The sequence below is a fragment of the Pleurodeles waltl genome, chromosome 5 (genome assembly GCF_031143425.1).
Source record: "Pleurodeles waltl isolate 20211129_DDA chromosome 5, aPleWal1.hap1.20221129, whole genome shotgun sequence".
Taxonomy (NCBI): Eukaryota; Metazoa; Chordata; class Amphibia; order Caudata; family Salamandridae; genus Pleurodeles; species Pleurodeles waltl.
In genome coordinates this window covers 681,772,127-681,796,732 of record NC_090444.1, presented here as the reverse complement: position 1 = coordinate 681,796,732, position 24,606 = coordinate 681,772,127, and the positions used below count along the sequence as shown (strand labels likewise).

General features: G+C 46.9%; 1 protein-coding gene across 2 annotated transcripts in view; it reads right to left on the bottom strand.

The window, feature by feature from the left end:
• Positions 1–24,606, bottom strand: part of SYNJ2 (synaptojanin 2) — a 494,632-nt gene that overhangs the window by 101,918 nt on the left and 368,108 nt on the right. For both annotated transcript variants that reach the window (XM_069234571.1, XM_069234573.1), the window contains exons 18-21: positions 4,484–4,601; positions 2,037–2,255; positions 648–726; positions 27–195 (exon numbers count right to left, since the gene is read on the bottom strand). In XM_069234571.1, coding sequence (XP_069090672.1) covers positions 27–195; positions 648–726; positions 2,037–2,255; positions 4,484–4,601 — 585 coding nt within the window. The remainder of the gene's footprint in view (positions 1–26; positions 196–647; positions 727–2,036; positions 2,256–4,483; positions 4,602–24,606) is intronic.

Here is a 24,606-nt window from a genome sequence, read left to right as displayed (position 1 = left end):
GTTTTAGTTGTTTCCATTCAACTAACCTTCTGATTCATAGTCGAGATTTGAAAAGTCAAAGTTCTCCTCCAATAAACAAGAGTTGGCAGTGGGAGACATTGGTGCAATGCTGTCCCTATTCCGAGCAATTTCCTCTTGAAAACCTTTGAGCCAGTCTTTGGTTTTAGGTCTTATCTTCACAGCTTTGTCTTTCACCTGTAAAGTAGAAGCACATAAATATACCAGACTCCTAAACTGAAAGTGCAAGCTGGGATACCTTCAATCATATACTTGAATGAAAGGAGGAAAGAGAAGGGCTTCAGTGCACAAACTGAGATGACGTTTTTCATACAAGATTTCCATATTTACTTCTACCAGGTGTATTTTTACAAGTGAAATAAAATGTTCTTTAATAAGTGTATTTAACTTGTAGCCCTGATGTGTCTAGTCAAATCTTTTTACACACAAACACAGACTTCCCCAGATGCCCATCCTTATTGTCCTTGCAACAGACATAGGACAACGTTTTATAATCATTTGTTCCTAACACACCAACACATTTAAAAAGGTTACCCTTATTTTCTTCCTCAACAAGAAAGATTAAGAAACAGAGGTTTTGTATATCCAGTACTGATAAAGGTACAAATAAAAACAAAATTAAATGGTACCTTCATGCCATCCAAATCGAGAATATTCAGTGCTGTCCTGCTGTCGGCAAATGTTACAAGCATCTGACCACCACTGAACCTTATTGGGGAGAACATGGGACAAATGTTTGTGAAAAGTGTCATAAAGAATGGATTTCAAATCTGAATTCAATACATAATGGAAAAGACTAATCCTAAAAGAGCTTAATTTGTGCGTGAGGTTGCAGGTGGTGTGCTGCACTCATTTGAGGACCAGGACTTAGGCCCTCTTTACGAACTCGGTGGGAAAACCCACTGAGTTCCGCACTTGAGGTCTACAAAAGTCCACCAGCGCGTTGAAGACCCCGCCGGCCACATTACTAACATTCCGCTGGGCCGGTGGGTGGAAATAGTATTTTTGCCAGCTGGCCCAGTAGAATGCAGGACCTGTACATTGACACCGGCTCCACAGGGAGCCGGCGGCAACGTAGCAGTGCAGCGAGTGCAGCAGCACCCATCGCGCATTTGTACGATGAGGCTGTGTACGGGGGCCCCTGCATTGCCCAAGCCAAGTGCATAGGTAGTGCAGGAGCCTAAGGGGGCCTGAGGCACCCATTCCGCCAGCCTTTCCCTGGTGGGGTAAACCGCCAGGGAAAGGCTGGGGGAAAACAGGTACATTATCCAGCAGGCAGCGCTGCTTGCAGCGCTGCCCTGTTGTATAAGTAACTCTGCCATCGCCAGGCTGCCTAGCAGCGGAAGCCTGGTGGTGGCGGAGTTACACCAGTGGCGGATCTGCCACATACATTATATGGCAGTCTGGCCCGCCATGCTGCTGGCGGTGATTACCGGGTTTTTATCACTAGACTTTAATCCAGAAAAACAGAGAATAAAGCAGAGCAGGCAGAATGAAGGCAGAAGCGAAAAATTAGAAGCAGTGACAAAGGGTGAAAGCAAGAATGAACATGAAACTACAATAGTGAGGTAAAGAAGCAGGGAGTGTAGAGTGGTGGAAGGAAGAACTATAACTAGGCAGTTTTGGTATAGAGGAAACTAATACTCTGCACTGTTGGCGGCAGACCAACCTTTGGGCGTTTACACCTACTTATTTACTTACTTTTTTTTTCTTTCTTTTTTCTTTACAAATTAAGCACTGAACTAACCTTCGAGTGGAAGTGATATGCACTATAATTACTATAAACAAATGAATACCATTAAAGATGATTGTGTACTAATCAAAGCACTGTGCTTGCAAGCACTGCACATACATAATACAGTAATCACAGATTAACACAGATGCTGTTACAAAAGTAGTTGACCACTGAATTGTGAGCACATTTTGCCACCTTTGACCCAACTCAGAGTAGTGCATCTTGAATATCAACTCGAGTTTGCATGTCTTCATTGTTCACATACTTCGGAGAATCCTTTTACCTGACCAGAATAATGACTCCGTAATTCTGAAAGGTGTCTATCAACTCGGAGCTCAAGTCTTCTGGAAATTCATTCTTTTCTTCAGCCGTTGGGGAAAGGAGCTGCACCACTACGGTGGCATCCAGAGGCCCCTGCGTGGAGGAAATCGCCTGAAGAACTCTCTCCTGGGCAGTGACATCAACTTCTTGGACTTCCACCTCCACAAAAGCTAAAACAGGCCTGGAGTTGAAAAATGAAGTTATTCTGGAGTCATATACCAATTTTAAATAAACAATTTACAGGAAATGACATTTAGAGCTAAACACTGAATTCTAAATATAACTACTCCTTATTGACTTTGAATAAAACCTATACAGAATTCTTGTGGGAACAAGGGAATTTCACCCCCTTTCAGATATCCTTAATGAAGTAAATTATGATGATGGATTCAGTCAAGATGTCACTACATGAGAACATAACCACTCATTAAGCACTGCCAATGAAAATGCAGTTTTACAACATGATGATAGGTCATGGTGAATGCATCTACACTTCTTGAATCGATACATATTTTTTGTCAGATTCACAAAGAATTTGCTACCTCTTTGGGTAATAATGTGAAAACAGATTTTGCAGCCATCTGCCAAGCCCTGGTGTAACCGTGGATTTAGGATCAGAGGCGAGGAAGAATACAGCCGTCCAGAATGACAGCAGAAGAATAAACATGTGATGTCGAGCATATTGCATGAAAATAACAAGAACTTGATGCAGAAGAGCTAATATACACAGACTGCTACAGAAGCATAGATGAACTATGAAAAGTTAGCCCCTGAAGAATGGTGTTTGCCAGCCTGGGCAGACAGAAATAAAAGGGGTAAGATACATAACAAGATTTTACCCATCAGGGTATACACATAAGCGAAAAGTCTACATGGCAGCACATTTGTTTTTAGGAATTAAGAAACATAAAAAAACGTACACTGCTATAGACAAAGGAAAGGATGAAACCTTATTGTAAGGGATGAAACAACTGCATTTGTGGTAACTGGAAGAGTACTACACAGTAATATAAACAGGGTGCATTGGGTGAAACGAAGATAAGAAGAGCAGGAGAAAATTGAGGAAAAGGCCTCCAGAGATAAGCCCACCCTTGTTTTACGTATGTATGTGATATTCGTATAGCACAAACCTGGTGAAAAATCACTGGAGTGTCATACAGGGTCAAAAGCAAGCATGCACTCAATGACAGATGGGAGAGGTAGCTGGATTTAGGGAGAGGCAGCAGAAGTGTATTCTTACTGTATTATGATGTAGTCTTCTTTAAAGAGGTTTGTCCTCAACTCTTTCCTAAATTGGAGCACCTTTGGGCAGTTCTCTCAGATTGATGAATTCAAAGATGGAAAAGGGCAACTGGCTAATTTTTTTTTTTTTTTTTTTTTTTTTTTTTTACAGTTTTTTGTCTCAAGCCTGACGGTGTGCTGGCTGCAGGTGTGCCAAGAGCCACCAGAAATGGTGAGACTGTCTGCAAGTTAAGTGGGGTGTTAGTCCTGAAGGCTTTGAAATTGATGCAGCTAGTTTTGAAAACGTTGTGGACCTGAAAGCAGAACCAGTTGAATTCCATTAGGACAGGGGTGATGTGATCATATTTCATCAAGTCCTGAAAGAGTCATGCTGCAGCATGACGGATTCCCTTCACAGAGGCTAAAATGGAGTCAGGGAGGCCACGGAGCAGGACTTTACTACCATTCATATGTGATAGCACGAAGTCTTGACCAGCAAATCACACTCTGGAAGAAACAATTTTACTTTCTTTGGGAGAGAGAGGTTGTACCAGGCTGTGTTAGTTGTTTAGGTAACGTGTACCGTGTGGGTGAGGGTGTCCAATGTGAATCCAAGTGACATGGCATTCTGTGACAGTTAGGGCTCAAAGCCATCCATCAAGGTAAAGGTCATTGAGACGGGTTTGAAGCATTCAAGGCAGTAAAAAAACAGGGCCATAACAAGAATTTGAAGAAAAAAAAAATCTTTGAGAAACCAAGAGTGCCACTACTTGGGTTCTCATTTAATGAATTTCCTGTGAAAGTAAAGTGATCCACATGTGAGTAAATCTAAAAGCATAAAAAACACATGAGAACATATTGCATAAATCGATGAACAGATATGAACATCGCCAATTAGTCAACATTTTTGTCTCATTATAGTCTTCAAATCTGATACAAAACTCATGACTCAACAAGACTATTAAAAAAATAAAGTACATAGAAATCATTTCACCTGCTGTCAAAAGTCTTTCCAGAATAATACTACTAAGACAATTATGCACAGGTGAAACCGGTTTTAATTTAAAAAAAAATCATTTGTGACAAGTCATTACTAAATACCTGATGTTTTGTAAGACCCATACAAACCTTGTTGAAATCCCTTCAGGCCTAAAAACACGCTTAGCAAAGAACAAAGGGTAGATGTACCTGTGATCAGAGGACGGGAGCTCGGCTCTGCCATAATACATCAGGGCACCTGGTGACCATGTGTGTTTTGTTTTTGCTCCAAAGTCAAAATCGTTGTCGATAAGATTGAGGTCTCCAGCTGAAAAACATTGCAACATAGTGATAAAGCAATACAGCAAAAGGATCACTTATGTACCCTGTTTATAACTGATTTTCTAGGTGTCTGTTGGTTATTGTGTTTTTATGTTATTATAGATCTCTAAAAAAATTGCATTTGTTGTGTGGATAAGATTTTTTAAATCTTTGTTAATGAAAGCAACCATTTTCATATACTGACAAGCATAGAAATTGAAGTTTGGGAGTGGATGCATCAGAAAAGGGCTTGTCATAACACACTTGAGCATTAGTGTAAAGTGGATTTAGGCTGTAATAAGTGCAGAAGACTTTGGAACAATCTTTTTCTCCTCACCTTTGACAATCACTTTGCCTAATAAAAGTTTTTCTAAAAAATAAAATGTGTAATTTAACTTTGAAAAATTATCTTTTAGCTCAAGAATACATTTCCTCCGATCAAAATAAAATGTAATTCAAAGACTGCACTATGGAGAGCAGGCATCATATTCCAGATGTTTGACAGACTGACCAACAGGGATCAACCCTAATTTCTTAACACTCACAACTTTCTAACATGGACACGCTTATGAACTGAACACAATGAGTATGAATGCAAATTAAAACATGAGACCCCCAACTTAATTTAACCCTGAGGATTACAAATACCAAAGTACATACAAGAACATTTAGCTTTGAAAAAGTTCACAGTTGCAAATTGCACAGAGCAAAACATGTGTCAAATGATTTGAACAAAGCCACAAAAAGGTTACTGAACAGAATTGCCCAAGCACGTTGCTTTAGTATTCCCACCACAAGAATTGTGTGCATTGAACATTCAAAAGTTGCATATGAAAAGCCATTTGTAATAAGAACCAGCCAAAACAGAGGCTAAGGAAGGAGAAGATAAATTTGAAATGGCTAAAAAGAACAACAAATGATTTGGCAGCTACATGGCAAAGGGTTCGGCAAGAAGGCCATCCATGTAAGATGGAGACAGGCAATTGCATAACGTTTTTGTCTGGTCTTTATGTCAGATTAAATATCAGGATGCATGGGTACTGTACACAGCACTGATTGAGCTGGCTTTACCTTCAGGAAGAGTGAAGTTATTGCAGTTCTAAAGAATCAAAGGGCGAAGGATGGTGGTCAAGATGGGTTGCCCAATGAGCTTTATTCCAGAGACTTGGCTGCTAATATACTGGTGCCATTACTCTCAGCAACATTCTGGTCCACAGTATTGCCTAAAACATGAAGATGGAGTAATATGTCCCATTCATAAGAATGGCTATGGGAGGATGACACAAATTACCTACTGCCTGTTAACTGTATTGAAGTCTGGTGGATAGGTTTGGGCCTAGGTAATCCTTCCCAGAACTGTCAAGATTATTAGAAAAGAGGTCCTCTCACCCAGCCAAACAGGATTCAGACCATCAACGTCTACCACAGATACTTTATACCTTCTTCTTGGCTAGAGTCGAAATACACAAAAAATGTGATAGCCACTTACTCCAAATACTTGTGAACTTTAAGTCTGATTATGGCATAGTAGATAGAATGCTCCTGTGGCAAATGCTAATACTGAAAGGCATGAGGAGTGGCTTACTGGACTCGGTGGTGTGTCTGTGTACTGGTACCTGGGTCAAATTACATGCTCCAGAAAACTCAGAAGCATTAAGGGTTAAAACCCCAGGGGACTAAAATAGTATTTTTCAAAATTGCAAATAGTTTTTATTAAGTTTACAAGCAGAAAGACAGAAACGCTAATATCACATGAATTTAAGGCAGACTGGTAAGGGCAAAAGGAACAGAGATAATTGTTCGAGAATATCAGTGCTCTTACAAAAAACACAGTTTACATGGGTGCTAAAAGGTTGTTTAAACGTGTTATGCGAGGCTGGACATGCCATAAAATTTGAAAACAGCCACGTATGTGAAACATAATGAAGAGTCACAGACAGCAAAAAAATACCCCTTCAATTATTATGCTTGGGATTATAATCGAAGGACAATCTGTGACATGCCCTGATCATTTCATGTAGTGTGTACGGTATCCCAATATGACCAGATGAACTATTTGAGAAGCATCTTGTTGGCAAGCAAGAGAAAGTAATAGGAAAGGAGTAGTTGGACCCAGTTAGTATAATCTGTTGCCACGTCGGATAGTATTTTAATTGATTTGTAGCAAATTGTCTATAGATTTTGCAGGTGTACATCCCCCAAAACTGGGGTCACTGACAACCTACATTCTGCAGTACCCAGATAACGTACGTTGGCTTGATGGAACTCAAAAGGACTTAGTGAATCAATTTTGGCGCTCTTTGAGAGTATGTTAAGGTAAACAATCAGACCATTAATGTACAGAAAGTAAAGGTGATAGTTTGAAGGAAAGAAAAAATATTATCATAGCTAGACAATGGAAACATCAAAACTAGAAGCGGTGCATGCATATAAGTATCTTGGAGTAACGTTGAGGACAAGGAGTCTGTGCAACAAATATCTTGCAAAGTAGAGAAGAAACTTTTAGTGACCATCAAGGACCTAAAAAGATGTTTTCAAATATGCAGGTGTTTGTCGTTAAAACCAATCTAGGAGCATTTGAATAAAGTGGTCCCGAATAGGCTATACAGTGCTGAATTGGGGGGAACAGAAAGCATCACTCCTTCAAAGTCTATCAGTACTTGAGTTTAAGGTCTGGTGTGACACATGGAGGCACTATTGCCAGGCTCACTGGCCTCTGCAATTCACAGCAAAATAAGTATTCTCAAATTAGGTATAAAGCCAAAGCATGCTATATGACATCTTAGTATATAAGCGAAAGGCAACGTGCGACAACCTTGAAGTACTGGGAGGTAGTGAACAAGGTATTTGTGTCTGGAAAATGAGTGGAGTGGGAAATGAATGCTTAACCAGCCCTTTGGCCCAATCCTTCTTGGCGGTGAGATGCAAAACATTCAAAAGCTCCAAATCAAATATATAAACAGAAAGAATGGATTTTGCAAGGATTTAGACGCCCTCGAGGAAGGTGCTTGGCAGTCCGTAATACATTGGTGAACATGGCTGTGTCTCAACTTTTTCTTGATAATGACTTGACACCGCTGATTGAAACTCAGATGATAACCATGCGAATGGGGTAAAGTGGAGGTAAATAATCGGTGTGAAGCAAAGCAGTGTGACTGTGGCAATACTATGAAGTTAGATCTATCCCATATAATGTTTTACTGCCAACACGTGAATGGACTTACACAATGGGGTTTTAAACAGTCGTGATACCTTGAAATGGCCCTGCTCTTGTGGCTCAACTGCTGAGATTTGTAATTTTGTAATTCAGTTTTAAGAAAAATGAGCGTGGAGAGCATGAGGAATCAATACCAATGTTTTAAATATAGTACAATGCAGTGTTCTTAGAATGGATGTCTTTTAAAGTAGAGGACAATGGCAACAAATGTTGCTTATAATGGCTGTGCCAAGGAAGAGTGGGGCTTTGTACATGTATATATAATATTGTTTAAATACTGGGTTGTTTGTATATATTAGTTTAATCATTCTATACAAACAACAACGTTTTAGATTTATTTGAAAGAAATAACGGTGGTAAAAAAAAAACACTGTCATTTTTGCAGCTGTGAACTTTGTGTTTGTCTTGAACAACTGAAGAAAATGAGGAGAATTATCAATAGAATATTACAACAGAGTGATGTTTCCACCATTCCTGACAGCTTCCATTATGTACAGTCACTTCCAATGCTTCAGAAACAAAGGACGATCCAATGTAGGACTTTGTTTTTTGTTACTGTTCTGACAAAGGATTTCCTTCAGAAATAATTTTAGGAGGAAGCTGTAAAAGTCTACAAATATTGCTTGAATTCTTAAGTATTTTTCTCTAGTATTTCTAACCCAAACTGCCTCATTAGAGCTCCACTTTCTCAATAAAATCCAATGTGCTGTATAGTGCCTGTAGATTTCAGGACCGCTTTTCAAACCCAGGTCCTACCACACTGCGATGGTGGTAGTGCCATACTGTACATGACACACACTTAAATGCATAGTCCTGGGAACATTAGTGAAAAGCAGAAAGTAGAACAAGTATGTAAGGGCAGGGGTGGTAACCTCTGCCTGCACTTTTCCTACTTGTGTTGTAAATTGGACGTTATTTGGAAATGTTCTTAACACTACATGGATCTATGCTTGTTGGACTTGGCCTCCTCTGCAGGGTCATCTTCAAACATTTTCCCTTCACCACTTCTGTTTTCTGAATTTCGTTTTTTTGTTATAAGGACTCCATGCACTTTACCACTGCTAACCAGGGCTAAATAAAGTGTGTGTGCTCTCCCTTTTAAACATGGTAAAATTGGTTTACACCCAATTGACATATTTAATTTAATGATGAATCCCTAGTAAAGTGCACTACATGTGCCAAGGGCCTGTAAATTAAATGCTACTAGTGGAGCCTGCAGCATCTACTGTACCACCCACTTAAGTAACCCTTTAAAGCATGTTTCAGGCCTGCCACTTTAGCCTGTGTGAAGCTTTAAACATGCAATGCAACCTGGCAAAATAAACCTTTTCGCTAGGCCTAAACATCACATTTTAATACGTACAATTAAGGTAGGCCCTAAACAACCCACAGGGCAGGGTGCCTTGTATTTATAAGATAGGAAATGGGTATTTAAGTTTTACATCTCCTGGATAGTGAAAAACTCTTAAATTCAATTTTATCTCCCGTGAGGCTTACCTCTTGTAAAAGGCTGGCTCGGTTTATGGTGTACACCTATGGTGCGGCACCCTATACTGAGTCCAAGCAACCCTTAGAGATAGTGAATAGGTGTCCAGATAACAAAAACTCTCTGGGAGTAGCTGATGCGAGCAGCTGAGCCTATCCAGAAGAAATGTAAAGCACTTGCCTTACCACAGTAGTCAGACAGTAACTCACTCACAAGAAAGAACTAGACAAGTATTGCAAAAACAAAGGGTTCTTTATTATAGCACTATCATTAGACTAGCATTGGTATATCTCCCTTTGGAGATAACTACACACAGTATATACACCTAATGGCCAGCAGAAATAGCAGAAAATGTACAGGGCCATATGGTGGGGCCCAAATAATATATTAAGTAAGTGCAATGGAAAATAGTGAACCCAATAAAGGTGATTACAGTAGTTAGCTAGAAGCTGGGGAAAGAAGGTTAGACCAGAGATAAGTACACAAGTGTACCCAGCTCACAGGTGCATAGGGGTTACTTACCCAGTCATCCCATAGGCTAACATAGGGAAGTAGTGGTTGGAGTTTGTGTGTTTCAGAACCCTTCTCAGCGGACCCTGACGAAAACAGCAGACAAGTGGAAGATTGGAGAGTGCCCCCACCCAGGATACCCAGAAGACAGAGTACCTACACAAGGGACCCCGATGCAGAGGGGAGAAGGGACTCTCCCTGAAATCAGTGGAAGCCTCGGATGGTGCAGCTGCTGTTGCAACCCGTGGGCCAGGGCTGTGAAACCCAGGGATGGATTCCAGACATGGAGGACCTGAAAAGGAAGGGGACAGAGTCCAGCACCCTTGCAGGTGCCCAGGTGGTGAAGGTGGCAATGCCCACCCTCCTAGAGGTGAAGTTCCTGCAAGTCGGTGGAGGAAGAAGTCCAGCTGTGGGGTCCAGAAGCTATGGAAGATCTCATGAGTTGCCTACGAGCTGTCCCTCGGTGGTCGCCGGATTGCAGGAGGGTCAGTGATCAGCGAGGCCACCAACAAGCACTGGCAAGAGCAAGCAGGAGCTGAAGATATATTTGCAACATTTTGGTAGCCAGCAAGGTTTAGAAGTCTCTACACTTGAGGAGGAGACAGGGCTGGCTCTCAGCAAACAGGAAGGTCATTGGAGCCCCAACGAGTGACCCACAGGTGATGGACACATGGAGTCACAAGGAGGTCTTAGCAGCACAAAAAAAAACAGAAGTCCCATGTTGCAGGAGTTGCAGGACAGCAGTTGATCTGGAGGCCAGTGCTTCTTGGCACCTGAAGATCTCCTGGAGGAAGAGTAAACAAACCTTGGCAAGAGCAAGAGTTGTGGTGCATAGGGGTTTTAGTCCAGTGACAGAAGGATGGGCCCCAGTCTCCCAAGTTGGTCAGAAGACAAACAGGGCCCAGCAGAGGCCACAGACCCACCACCTGCGATGCAGAGCCTCTCAATGTCCATGGGACAGCAGACGCCACCAGTTGGTCGACATTGTCTTGAGGTACCTGTGGATTTAGGGGAATGACTCCGAGGAAGATTCCTTTGTGCTTCCAGGTGCAAACAGAGTCTTTGTGACCCCGGAGGATGCACAGCCTTGGATGTTGCAGAGTTCTTGCAGTAGCCGGAGAAACAATGCTGCAATGGGAACCCTCTCACCAGAAGCAGACTTGTTTCTGTTACAAAGCAGACCAGCAGCAGTTCCAGAGACCAGGAACAGAAGATGTCTTGCAGAGAGTTCCTTGTAAAGTCTTGCTTGACGAATCTGGGGACCCACCCTCGGGAAAGCCCTTAAGTAAGCCTAAAAGAGGGCTGGTCACTCTCTCAAGTGACCCCACCTATCAGAGGGGGTTAGGGACGTCATCTACCTGGCCTAACCAGTCAGATCCTCCCAGGGGCCTCTGCACATCTTATTTTCAAGATGGCAGAATCAAGTGTCCACATGGCAGAGCTCTGTGTACCTCCCTAGGGGAGGAGCTGGATAGAGGGGGTGGTCTATCCCCTGTCCTTTGTTCAGTTTCACACCAGAGCAGGAACTGGTGCAAACCGGATTAAGCAAGGAGGGCACCAAATGTGCCCTTAAAAGCAGTCTGGTGGCGCTCAGAGCCCCCCCCCCTATCCCAGCCCTTAGACACCTAGTACACAGGGGGATGTGGTCACACCTCTCCCTTGCAGAAAATCCTTTGTTCGGCCTTCCTCTGTTTTAGCCAGGCTCACCAGCAGGAGGGCAAAACAGTGTCTGGGGTCTGCAGCAGCATGGTCTGGCAGCAAGACCTTGTAAGGTTGAACAGGCAGAACTGGGGGATCCTCTAAGGAACCCCCAGAGTACAGGGGACCATGCAGCTGCCACTGCAATCAGTGTAGTTGCAAGATTCCAACATGTTTGATACCAAACATGCCTAGGTTCAGAGAAATCATTATATAGTTGGAACACTTGTGTTGACCAGTGGCCACCATATACCTGCCTTAAGATGGCTTCCCCGCATTTACAAAGCCCAGGGAATAGAGTCTGGGGTTTGTAGGGGGATCCTGCTCATGTAAGGGTACCCTCACACTTAGGGACATGCACCTTCGGCTGTAGGGCCTACCAGAGGGGTGACTTACAGTGTTTAAGTGCAGTGACCAGGATATAAGGCAAGTCTTATATCTTACGTGAAAGGTGCATGCATCATTACATGCAGGCTGCAAAGGCAGGCCTGCAGACACAGTTCACATGGGCTCCTATGGGTTGCATAATACATGCTACAGCCTATGGGGGTCCCCTGGTGTAGAAATGCCTTGGGTACCTAAGTACCACATACTAGAGACTTGTATAGGTGCACCAGTAAGCCAACTGTGGGTGTAAAAAGTTTACCAGCAATCACATTTGGAGGAGAGAGCACAGATACTGGGGTCCTGGTTAGCAGTATCCCAGGGAACTACAGTCTGAACACACTGACATTGGTCAAAAAGTGGAGATAACTCTGCTAGAAAGATGGTACTTTCCTACAACTTTCTCATAGGATAACATTGGTTATCTTATGTTTGCTAAATTTGATTAGGAACAGGTGGAAATGTAATTTAAATCACAAAAGAAGCATAGTTTAAAATCCTTTTTCATAGTAAAGTCAGATTTTAAATCACAACTCTGAAAATGTGACTTTTAGAAAGAGTACTTGGCCTGCTAGTTCCGGCTGGACTGTTCTCACTGTGGGCAGGATCAAGACTGATTTGCATAAGACTGGGTCCAAACTGGGGTGCCATGGAGGGGAAAAAATGATGGATTCAGGCCCTGATCTCTGACTGGGGGTGAATGTTTGACATTGTTCAGCATTCAGTCCATCATCTGTTCTTTTTACTTTTAGAAAGTTGGCATTTTCTTGTCCTAACCATCTGATGCATGCAGCCTCGGTCACATGGCTGGGCCTGGTTGGCATTTAGCCTCTGTGTTACCTCTTAGACACTGAGAGAAGGGAGGACTGGGTGTTGGCAGGGTGGGGCCCTGATATATTTCAAAGTGTGTGCCTCAAGCATATCCAAAAAGACCTGGACAGCAACCTATTGTCTCCCCCACACCCCTTGGAGCCTGGGCAGGGGAAGGAAGGAAATTTCCTGGTCCAGGTGGTGGAGTAGGAGGCAGGAGGAGTTATACGTTTCTCACAGTTCAAAGGCTGGCACCAGGTATAAATATTGGATCCTCAGACCTACTCTTCAGTACAGTCCTGGACCTGTGGAAGACTTTGGAAAGACTGCTTTATACTTCAGAGGACTGCTCTACTGCTTCAGGCCTGCCTTGTTCTCAAAGGTCTGCCCTGCTGCTACAAGAGGACTGCACTGCTGCTGGAGGCCTACCTTGTTCTTCGGAGGACTGCCCAGCAGCCTGAGGCCTGCATGGGTGATTGGAGGAAAGAGGACTATCTCTTTGAATCCAGGACTACCAGAGGGACTCCATGGGTCAGTTGACTGGCCCCCTTTTGTAAGCTACAGGTACACTACCAGCTCCAGATGCCTCCCTGCAACTTCCCAGCTGACCAGCTGCCCTGGACTTGCCTGAGCCCTGCTGCCCTCTGATGGAGTGAGCTCATGATCTCAAAGAGGTGCCTCCCCAGGGTCCTGGACCCTTGGCTGGTGTCCGAGAGAACTCCTTCTGGCTCAATTGAAGGTCCCATTAGATCCCACGCGAAGTACTGATAAACACAGCAAAGCCTCGCCGCACAGCTGTATGCTTCTTTAGAACTGAACCAAGTGAAGCCAATTCCCACAAAACCTTGCCATGCAGCTGAAACCTTAATCGCAACAGATGCTGAGTGATGCAAAACCCAGCAAAGCCTTGCAGCACCACTGAAATCTTCATCAGAACCAATGCAGAGTGACAAAAAGCCCCACAAAGCCTCACCACATAGCCTCACTGGAACAGATGCAAAGCCTCGCGAAGCAACACCAAGGACATAAGGTACAGCTCTCTGTAGGGCAAACTTGGTCCTATGTCCGGCCTGTGCTCCTTCGCGGCGAGCCTGAACCTGTGACTCCGTCCAGTCCAGGGTGACTAGACACACTCAGTTGCCGCTTGCGTCTTTTTGCGCTACTTTTGTCTAAATCTTTAAAATTTATATCTCCAGTTCTACAGATTGGATTTTTGTCGTTTTGTCTCAAATTGTTCATAAAAACTATTTTTCTAAATTTGGGATTTTTTCTGTGTTGTTTTTTCACTTACTTACTGCTTTTGTGCTGCATAACTACTTAACATGTTGTCTCTAAGTTAATCCTGATGCTTTTGTAACACGTTAACAGAGAGTTAAGCACAGGCTAATTAGTGACTTTGGGGTTCATCCCGATAAGGATTGTGGTTGTTGCTTGTGAAGAGTTTCACCCCCCCAACCAATTACCGAATTTCATACATTGTTGTTTGCAGCAATGTTTTTGTTAAGATGCTAAAACATACTGTGTATGAAGTAAATTCTAATAAATGCCTCACCTTATTCACATCTTTCTGTAGGATTCCTAATATTCTAATTTTAGCATGAACAGTAATACCTCAAAAAAATATCCTCCCTTCAATCAAACGAATTTCTGAAGGAACTCGTTCTAGCCAGCACCATTGTCCGGACCACATCATCATCATTTCTAAGACCTATGTTCACACAGTACATGTGGCATGTCAACACTGAGTTAAGAGCTCTGTTCCTGTTACAGCCTTAGTTTTAAACAGAAGGGCAGAACCTGGTTTGTGACCTCTGGGACATCAGCATTACCATCACACACACTATGGTATAAATCAATAAAATTAACAAGAAGTGACAAGCTCAAAAGGCCTCCCCTATGAGAAAGCTATTAGCCTAATCAATGTCTTTTAGCCATCTTGTCCAGCAGTCAGGAATGTCTGAAAGTAAAAAAAAAAAAAAAAAAAAAGCTATGACACAGTACGCGCACTAGCTGCGTCATAGCACTTGTTTTTCTTATTGCTGACAGGTAGAGAAGCACCATCAAGTGAGTGTGGGGGGCAACACTGACAATAGAGATTGTGGGGAAAAAATCGCTATAAAGCAGTCAGGACTAGCTGCACCATAGTGCTTATTTATTTTGTTTATTGCAGGGTGGAAGGCGGAAGGCAACATAGAGGGTGGGGGACGAGGGGCAACACAGATGGAGGGTGGGGGTTATATGTTCGGAGGGTGCGATGTGGGCAACACAGAAAAATGGAGGTGAAAGGTAGAAGGAGCAAACACAGCAGAGGGATGGAGAGGAGGCAAGTGGATAGATAACAGAGGATAGGAGGGATTGGGGCAAGCAAACAACAGGGACAACAAAGGAGAGATGGAGGGATGGTGGTTGGGGGAAAGCAACACAGATGAGGGAGGAATAGTTTTTGCTTTTTATAGGAATTAACTAAAATGTTATAGGACCCAAAGGGAAAATATGTGGACCTCATATTGGCGTGAGAAGGAATATGACTATTTAAGCACTGATGAGATAGCCAGTCAGGTTTCAGAATAAAGAAGAGAATTTGCCATGTCCCCATCTGAGGTTTACCCATGCCTTGATTTGGAAACATCAAGCAGTGCGGAAAAGCAACAAAGATGAGAGAAGCAGAGTGGGGGCAGGCAACACGGATGAGGGATGCCCGGTGGGGGAAATCAACATGGACAAGGGATGCCAGATGACAGCAAGTAACACGGACAAGGATGGGGGGGAGGCAAGTAAATCAGAGAAGGATTTCAAGCAACACAGATGAGGAAGAGCAGTTAGGTGGGGGCAAGCAACAGTGAGGATGAAGAGCAGAAGGGTGGGCGCAAGCAATATGGAGAAGGTACAGTGGGAGTGTGGGGGCAAGCAACATGGACAAGTAAGGGCAGGAGGGTGGGGGCAAGCAGCACGGATGAGGAAATGGCAAGCAACATGGATGAGGAAGGGCAGGTGGGTGGTGGCAAGGAACACAGATGCAGGATGGCGAGAGAGTGATGGCAGTAAAATGGATGAGGAAGGGCGGGTGGGTCATGTAACATGGATGATGTGGAAAGCAACATGGACATTTGGACAAGGGACAAGGGTTGAGGAACATGGATGTTTGGGGCAAGTAACATGAACAAGGATTAAGAAACACAGGCCAGGGTTAAGCAAAACAGATGAAGGTTAAGCAACATGGACAAAGGTAATCAACACTGCAGAGTGTTGAGCAACAAGGACGAGAGGCAAGCAAAATGGGCGAGAGCCAAGTAACATGGACAAGGGCGGGCTGGTAGGTGCAAGAGATACAGACAAGGGCAAGCGCATGGGGCAGGCGACATGGACGAGGGCAGGCTGGTGGGTGCAAGTGACAGATGCAGGTGGGGCAACAACATGGACTTTGCACCAACATGGACGAGGGTGGGTGGATGGAAGCAACAACATGGCAGGGATAGGAGCAGGCGACACAGACGGGGTGGGCAGGCAGGGGCAAGTGATACAGAAGAGGGCTGTGGCAAGCAAATGAGACCTGGGTGGACAGGTGGGGACAAGCAAAACAGATGAGGGCGGCTGGGGCTAATAACACAGAGACAACACGGACGAGGGAGGGGCAAGCAAAACAGACAAGGGCTGACAGGGAAAGTAACACGGATCAGGGCAGGCAGGAGCAAGCAACACAGACGAGGGCAGGCACGGCAAGCAACATGGACAAGAATGAGGTAGGGCAAGCAGAATAGATGAGGGCGGGTGGGGGCAAGCAACACAGACGTGGGTGGGGACAAACAAAATGAGTGAGGGTGGGCACAGGCAAGCAACACAGATGCAAGAGAGGCAAACAACCCCAACACTGCAGGGGTAAATAATACAGATAAAGGCAAGCAACACAAACAAGGGAGGTGGGGGCAAGCAACATGTACAAGAGCAGGCAAGGCAAGCAACACGGATGAGGGAGGATGGGTGTTTGAGGGAGGCAACACGGATGAGGGAGGATGGGTGTTTGGGAGGGAGACAACACGGATGAGGGCGGGCGGGTGGGGGCAGGCTACATGGATGAGGGCGGGCGGGAGGGGGCAGGCTACACGGGTGAGGGCAGGCAACACGGATGAGGGCGGGCGGGTGGGGGCAGGCAACACGGATGAGGGCGGGCGGGTGGGGGCAGGCAACACGGATGAGGGCGGGCGGGTGGGGGCAGGCAACACGGATGAGGGCGGGCGGGTGGGGGCAGGCAACACGGATGTTGGGGGCAGGCAACACGAATGAGGGCGGGCGGGTGGGGGCAGGCAACACGAATGAGGGCAGGCAACATGGATGCGGGCGGGTGGGGGAAGGCAACACAGATGAGGGCGGGCGGGTGGGGGAAGGCAACAAAACTGGGAGCAAGCAACATAGAGGAGGGAGGGTGGCGAGATTGAGCAACACGGGCAAGTGCGGGCGGCCAGGTCAAATACCATGCACTAGGGTGGCTGGTTCAAGCTACACAGATGAGGTGTGATGGGCAAGCAGGGGCAAGCAGTACAGATACAGGAAGGCAGGGGCAAGCAAACCAGACGAGGGAAGGCGGGGCCAAGCAACATGGAGAAGGCTGAGCGGGGGCAAGCAACACAGGCAAGGGAGGGGGCAAGCAACACAGACGAGGGGTGGGCAAAGAACTCAGATGAGGGCGGGGCAAGGGACACAGACGAGGGCAGGGCAAGCAACTGGGCAAGCAAAACAGACAAGGGCATGGGCAAGCAAAACAGACGAGGGCATGGGCAAGCAACGCAGACGAGGGCTGGGGCAAGCAACGCAGACGAGGGCTGGGCCAAGCAACGCAGACGAGGGCTGGGCCAAGCCACGCAGACGAGGGCTGGGCCAAGCAACGCAGACGAGGGCTGGGCCAAGCAACGCAGACGAGGGCTGGGCCAAGCAACGCAGACGAGGGCTGGGCCAAGCAACGCAGACAAGGGCTGGGCCAAGCAACGCAGACAAGGGCTGGGCCAAGCAACGCAGACAAGGGCTGGGCCAAGCAACGCAGACAAGGGCTGGGCCAAGCAACGCAGACAAGGGCTGGGCCAAGCAACGCAGACAAGGGCTGGGCCAAGCAACGCAGGCAAGGGCTGGGCCAAGCAACGCAGGCAAGGGCTGGGCCAAGCAACGCAGGCAAGGGCTGGGCCAAGCAACGCAGACAAGGGCTGGGCCAAGCAACGCAGACAAGGGCTGGGGCAAGCAACGCAGACAAGGGCTGGGGCAAGCAGCGCAGACAAGGGCTGGGGCAAGCAGCGCAGACAAGGGCTGGGGCAAGCAGCGCAGACAAGGGCTGGGGCAAGCAGCGCAGACAAGGGCTGGGGCAAGCAGCGCAGACAAGGGCTGGGGCAAGCAGCGCAGACAAGGGCTGGGGCAAGCAGCGCAGACAAGGGCTGGGGCAAGCAGCGCAGACAAGGGCTGGGGCAAGCAGCGCAGACAAGGGCTGGGGCAAGCAGCACAGACAAGGGCTGGGGCAAGCAGCACAGACAAGGGCTGGGGCAAGCAGCACAGACAAGGGCTGGGGCAAGCAGCACAGACAAGGGCTGGGGCAAGCAGCACAGACAAGGGCTGGGGCAAGCAGCACAGACAAGGGCTGGGGCAAGCAGCACAGACAAGGGCTGGGGCAAGCAACACAGATGAGGGCTGGGGCAATCTACACAGACGTGGGTCAGGGGCAGCCTACACACATGAGGGATAAAGCAACCTACACAGATGAGGGATGAGACAACCTACACAGAGGAGGGAGGGCAGGTGGGTTGGGGCAACCTACACAGACAAGGGATGGGGGCAATCTACAAAGATGAGGAAGGGCAGGTGGGTGGGAGGAGCCTACACAGACAACGGAGGTGGGGGCAACCAACACAGATGTTGAGGTCAAGTAACACAGAGGGAGGCTGGGTGGAGTAAGCAACACAGACATTGGGGGAAGCAACACAGATGACGAAGGGTGGGTGGAGCAAGCAACACAGACACGGAAGGAAGGGTGCAGGCAAGCAGACTTGGGTGCAAGCAACACAGATGATGGATTGGCAAGCAATACAGACAAGTAACACAGTAAAGGGTGGGGGCTAGCACAACGGATGTGGCAAGCCGATAGAGTGGTTAAACGCAAACAAAAAAAAAAGTCTACAAAATTGAATATTGAGTTTGAAGTACACAAGTAATGTGTCCCTGGTTCACGGAATTGACAAAAAAACATGAAGAGGAAGGAAGGGTATGGCAACTGACCAATAAAAAGCAATCAAAGGAGAGTCACAATGAAGCCAACCAATGGTAAGCAATAGCCAGCCTCTAAGCCCACTGTGCAAAAGCAAAAGGTCTCGAAAAGGGAGCGAACAGCATTAAAAATGGCAGGTGCCAGAGCACAACCTTTCCTCAACCCTTTTCTGTTTTAAAAGAGATGCTCCCCCCTTTTCCTCCCCCCCTCTAAAGTCACCTTTGCTAGGTTATCCATCAAAAGGATAAACAGATTTCCTTAGCAGTGTATAGGGAAGATGGCTTCAGATTCAGCACATATTATAGGTATATTAATAGAACCTAACGGAGTTGGCAGATCGGCAGACACCAATAAGAGAGCTCCCATCCTATTATTCCACATATTTCATTATTAATAAACAATGGAATTATTATTCTATCGTATGCACTCTCTTGAAGAATCCTGCCTGGAGAAACGTACAAATATTCTGTTTTCTTTCACCTTTCGTTCCATGCCTTCAGAAATTTCTATCCCAAAATGTGCGACACAGAATGAATCGGAATGGCAATTATAAGGGACTTTATTTGCGAAATAATTTATAGAGCAGACACAAACGTTCTTTCCACTTAATTGAATGCATGCTCAATAGTTTTTGTTTCATAAAGGAATTAACCTGAATTTTATAGGGCCCAAAGGGGAAATGTGTGCACCCCATATTTCAGTGAGGAGAACTAGCTCTGTTTAAGCATTGATGAGGAAACCACTCAAGCTACAGGATAAAGAGGAGACTTTGACATGCTTTGAATTAAACCTCATCTTTTCACCAATGACGTGTGTTCCGGTTGAACTTTGAAACACGGCAAAAGCTTCACGTTTTTCTCTGGCTGCAAGTATAACTTTTTTCTCGGCTTGAGTAGTTTAGTACATTTCCCGTAAACTCCAGCTGGTGGGGCTATTCACACATGCTGGAAATGAAGGAAGCCGAGCTCCCCTTGCCTCGTTAGATTATGCCTCAGTATCTACTAGATAATGCTGGTGCCAATCTTGCATAAGATAAATACTTTGGTTAACCTTATTTGGATGTGTTTGTTTGACTTCTTTGTCCAAGCATAATGACTTTAAGAAGAGTTTAATAAGAGCTTTCCCATTAGCAGTTATCTTTTCTTAATACATTTTAAGCTGGGTCCAGGAGTCTTATAAGCAGCATCGATTTCAAACACGTCAACACTAACAAAAATGTTGCTTTGTCTGCCTCCATTGGTGAGAAGTACAAGTTACTTACCTTCGTAACAAAATATCTGGTAGAGACATTCTAGTTGCAGATTCCTTACCTTAGAATTTTCCCCAGACGTCAGACTGGATCCGGAGATTTTTCTTCGAGCAACACCCTTGCGTGTCGGTAGGTGGCGTTGGTCGACTCCGTAGGGGTCGTGGTCGCCGTGATGACGTCGGGAGTAGTACATAGACGCGCAGTGACGTCAGTTTCTTTTAACGACTTTCCAAGCCAGAGCGCAGAGCCGTTAAGAACACTGAGTTTGGTGCGCCAGAGCTAAGGACCTGAAAGGGGGGAATCCCTGTCACTAGAAATCAGTTCGCAAGCGGGGAGGATGGGTGGGCGGTAAGGAATCTGCAACTAGAATATGTCTCTACCAGTTATTTTGTTACCAAAGGTAAGTAACTTGTACATCTGATAGAGACTTCTAGTTTCAGATTCCTTACCTTAGAATAGATACCCAAGCAATGCCATCCTCGGTGGTGGGCTGCGAACTAAGATCATACTAGAAAGTCCTGCAGGACCGAACGACCAAAATAGCCATCCGGACGGACCAGACTATCCAGGCAGTAATGCTTAGCAAACGTGTGCAGGGACGCCCACGTAGCTGCCTGACAGATATCCAGGACAGGAACTCCGTGTTCTAATGCAGTGGATGCTGCAGTGGCCCTGGTAGAATGAGCCCGCAAGCCGTCAGGAGGTTGCTTTTTTGCCAAAGCGTGGCACATTTTGATGCAAAGAAGCAACCATCGAGAGATGGTATGCTTCGGCACCGCCTTCCTTTCCTCGCACCCACATAGCCAACAAAGAGTTGATCGTCCACCCCGAAGTCTTTAGTACAATTGAGATAGAACGCCAATGCTCTTTTTGGGTCCAGATGGTGGAGTCTCTCCTCCTCATGGGAAGGATGTGGGGGTGTGTAGAAGGTAGGCAAAGTGATGGACTGGCCTACATGAAATGGTGTAACCACCTTAGGAAGGAAGGAAGCCCTAGTGCGTAACACCACTTTGTCGGGGTGCACATCAAGTATAGAGGCTTTGAAGAAAGGGCCTGAAGCTCACTCACCCTGCGAGCAGAGGTGATGGCGATGAGAAAGACAGTTTTGAATGTGAGGAGCCGTAAGGGACAATTATGCATTGGCTCAAAGGGGATACACATCAAGTAAGTAAGTACAAGATTAAGATCCCCCTGAGGCATGATGAAGGGAGTGGGAGGAGATAAGTGGGTGAGCCCATTCAAGACCCTACTCACAAGAGGAGATTTAAAGAGAGAGGGATGATCAGGAAGCCTAAGAAAGGCAGAAATGGCAGACAGATACCCGTTAAGGGTACCCAATGCAGAGCCCTGCTGGGCTAAAGAAAGAATGAATAGAAGAACCTCTGAAAGAGGGGCAGAGAGGGATCCACAGATTTGCTGGTGCACCATGCCACAAATTTATTCCAACAACAGTCGTATACAGTTTTAGTCGATGGACGCCTAGCTGCCAAGATAACATTGCAGACTTTGGGTGGAAGGGCAAGTGCCGTCAACTGTTGCCGCTCAATATTCACGCATGAAGGCGGAGGTTGGGCAGGTTAGGGTGGAGGACCGTCCCCTGCTGCTGCTGCGACAGAAGATCGCCCAAAGAGGCAGTCTGAGTGGAGGATCGATGGACATGCTCAATAGCTCTGGATACCACACTCTTTGAGCCCAGCCCAGAGTCACCAAGATAACTTGGGCCCGGCCGTACTTGAATTTTTTTTAGAACTCTGGGCAGAAGAGGGATAGGCGGGAAGGTGTAAAGGAGGCCGGAGTTCCACTCGAGATGAAAAGCGCCTCTGAGCAAGTGCTGCCTTGGAAACTCTAACGCGCAAAATAGCTGACACTGCACGTTCTTTGCGGAGTTGAACAGATCTAACCAATGCTCTCCCCACTTGAGAAAGAGACCTTACGCCACTGCCGGATGGAGACGCCATTTATGATCAACAGTGCGTCGGCGGCTGAGTTTGTCTGCTCTGGTGTTGAGAGAACCCACCAGATGTTGAAAAATGAGGGTAATGCCCTGATGTTCCAGCCATGTCCAGAGGCGTAGGGCCTCCTGACAAAGGGTCCATGACCCTACACTGCCTTGTTTGTTGGAGTACCACATGGCGGTAGTGTTGTCCGTGAACACCTGCACTACTTTCCCTTTGAGAGAGGGAAGAAATACTTTCAACGCAAGTCTGATTGTTTGGAGCTACAGCAAATTTATGTGGAGTCCCGACTCCGGCGGAGACCAGAGGCCTCTGATCTCCGCCTCTCCCATGTGGTCGCCCCAAGCCAGAAGCAACGCATCTGTCACTATAGAGAGATCTGGGTGGGGAAGGGAGAGGGATCTGCCAGTGACCCAATTGGGATTCGAAACCCACCACTGCAGGTCTTTCACAGTCCCCTCTGAGATCTGGACCATGTCGGAGAGATTCCCTTGAAGCTGCGCCCACTGGAACTTCAAGTCCCACTGCAGGGCCTGCATATGCCACCTGGGATGTGTTACTAGCAGGATGCAGGAGGCCAAGAAATTGAAAGTGCTCGTGACCTACCACGAATCGTAGGTAACGTCTGTTATCAGGCAGGATGGGGATGTGGAAATAAGCGTCCTGCAAGTCCAACGCTACCATCCAGTCTCCTGGGTCCAAGGCAGACAGAACCTGAGCAAGCCTTTGTCCTTCTTTGGTATCAGAAAGAAGTGGGAATAACAACCACAACCTACTTCTGCACAGGGACCCTTTCTATAGCTCCCTTGGCCAAGAGAGCCGCGACTTCCTGGCGGAGAAGCACCAAATTATCCTCCGAAAGGTGATGGAAGGATGGTGGCATGTGAGGTGGTGCAGATTTGAAAGGGAGGGAGTAGTCCTACCGAATTATTTGCAAAACCCACCCGTCCGTGGTTATATGTTCCCAGTGGGGCAGGTGATGGCAGATTCTGCCACCAACTGGGCGGGAGTGAGGGGACGGACAAGGAAGGTTTGGAGGCTGCTGCGGGGGCAGAGGTGGAATGGACAGACCTCTGGTTCCCTGTCCCACGGCCACATGGGACTCCGCGCCCCCGGCCACGCATAGGCTGTCCAGCGTGCACGGCCTGGTGGCTGGGTTGAGGACGCAACAGGGCGCCCCTTCCGTGGCCACGAAAAGTGGACTGTGGGGGGCGAGTGGTGGAAGAAAGGCCAAGGGACCTAGCCGTAGCCTGGGAATCCTTGAACCTCTCCAAGGCCGAGTCCGCTTTGTCTCCGAAGAGACGGGTCCCATCAAAGGGCATGTCCATGAGTGACTGTTGGACATTCCAGAGAAGCCAGAAGTACGTAACCAGGCATGGTGCCGTAAGGCCACTGCCGTTGCAACCGATCTGCCCAGAGAGTCGGTCGTATCCAGCGCACAACAGATCGTGAACTTTGCCGCGTCTCTCCCATCTTTCACTGCTTGGGAGACGATAGCACGGGCCTCCTCCGGTATATGCGGCAAGACTTGCGCAATCGTATCCCACAGTGAGTGGGAATAACGGCCCAAAAGGCATGCAGTGTTTCACAGACCGCAGCGCGAGGCTGAAGGAAGAAAACAATTTCTTACCAAATTGTTCCAGCCTTTTGGATTCCCTATCCGGGAGTGCGGAAGGGAACGCGCCAGAAGAAGAGGACGCCTGGATGACAAGACTCTCAGGCGTAGGATGTTGGGACAGGAACTTTGGGTCGTTTGGCGCAGGCCGATGGCGGCGAGCGATAGTCCTGTTCACAGGAGCCCCTGTGTTGGGTTAGGACCATGTACCCAAAAGGACATCAGTGAGGGCCTCATTAAATGGGAGAAGGAGTTCAGACGTAGAAGCCCCAGGCTGAAGCACCTCCGTCAGGAGATTAGACCTGACTTCGACAATAGGTAGGTAGGAGACAGCATGCCAGCGTCAGGAGAAGTATCCAGACCACTGGCTTCGCCCAAGTCCTGTGCCCAGTCCATAGTAGGGTCTTCCTGGTATTCATAAGGTCCAGGGACCCCTCCAATTCCTCCCCGTATTTGTACCCATCGGAAAATGGGTCGGAATCCGACCTCGGGCTAATAGGGCCCACTGAAGCCGATGCTGCTCCGACTCCAAGTCGTCGGGAATGAGAATCGGGTCGACGTTGATAGTGGGCACTACTGACGTCAGGAGCATCGATAAATGACCTGGTGCCGGGGAAAGTCTTGATTGTGCGACCGGTGTCCGTGCGGATCCGCACACGGATCCGGAGGCGACCTCGGTGGCTAGGGCCGAAACCGCCGGCGCAGAACCCGAAGGCCCCTCAGCCAAGCCCCTTGGGCCCGAAGGTGCCCAAAGATGAGGCACATGGTCTTGTAGAACTCTAAGTTGGGCGGGGGTCGCTCCGGCTCCAGGAAACTCGGGGAAGCACGGAGTCGACCCAGACATAGG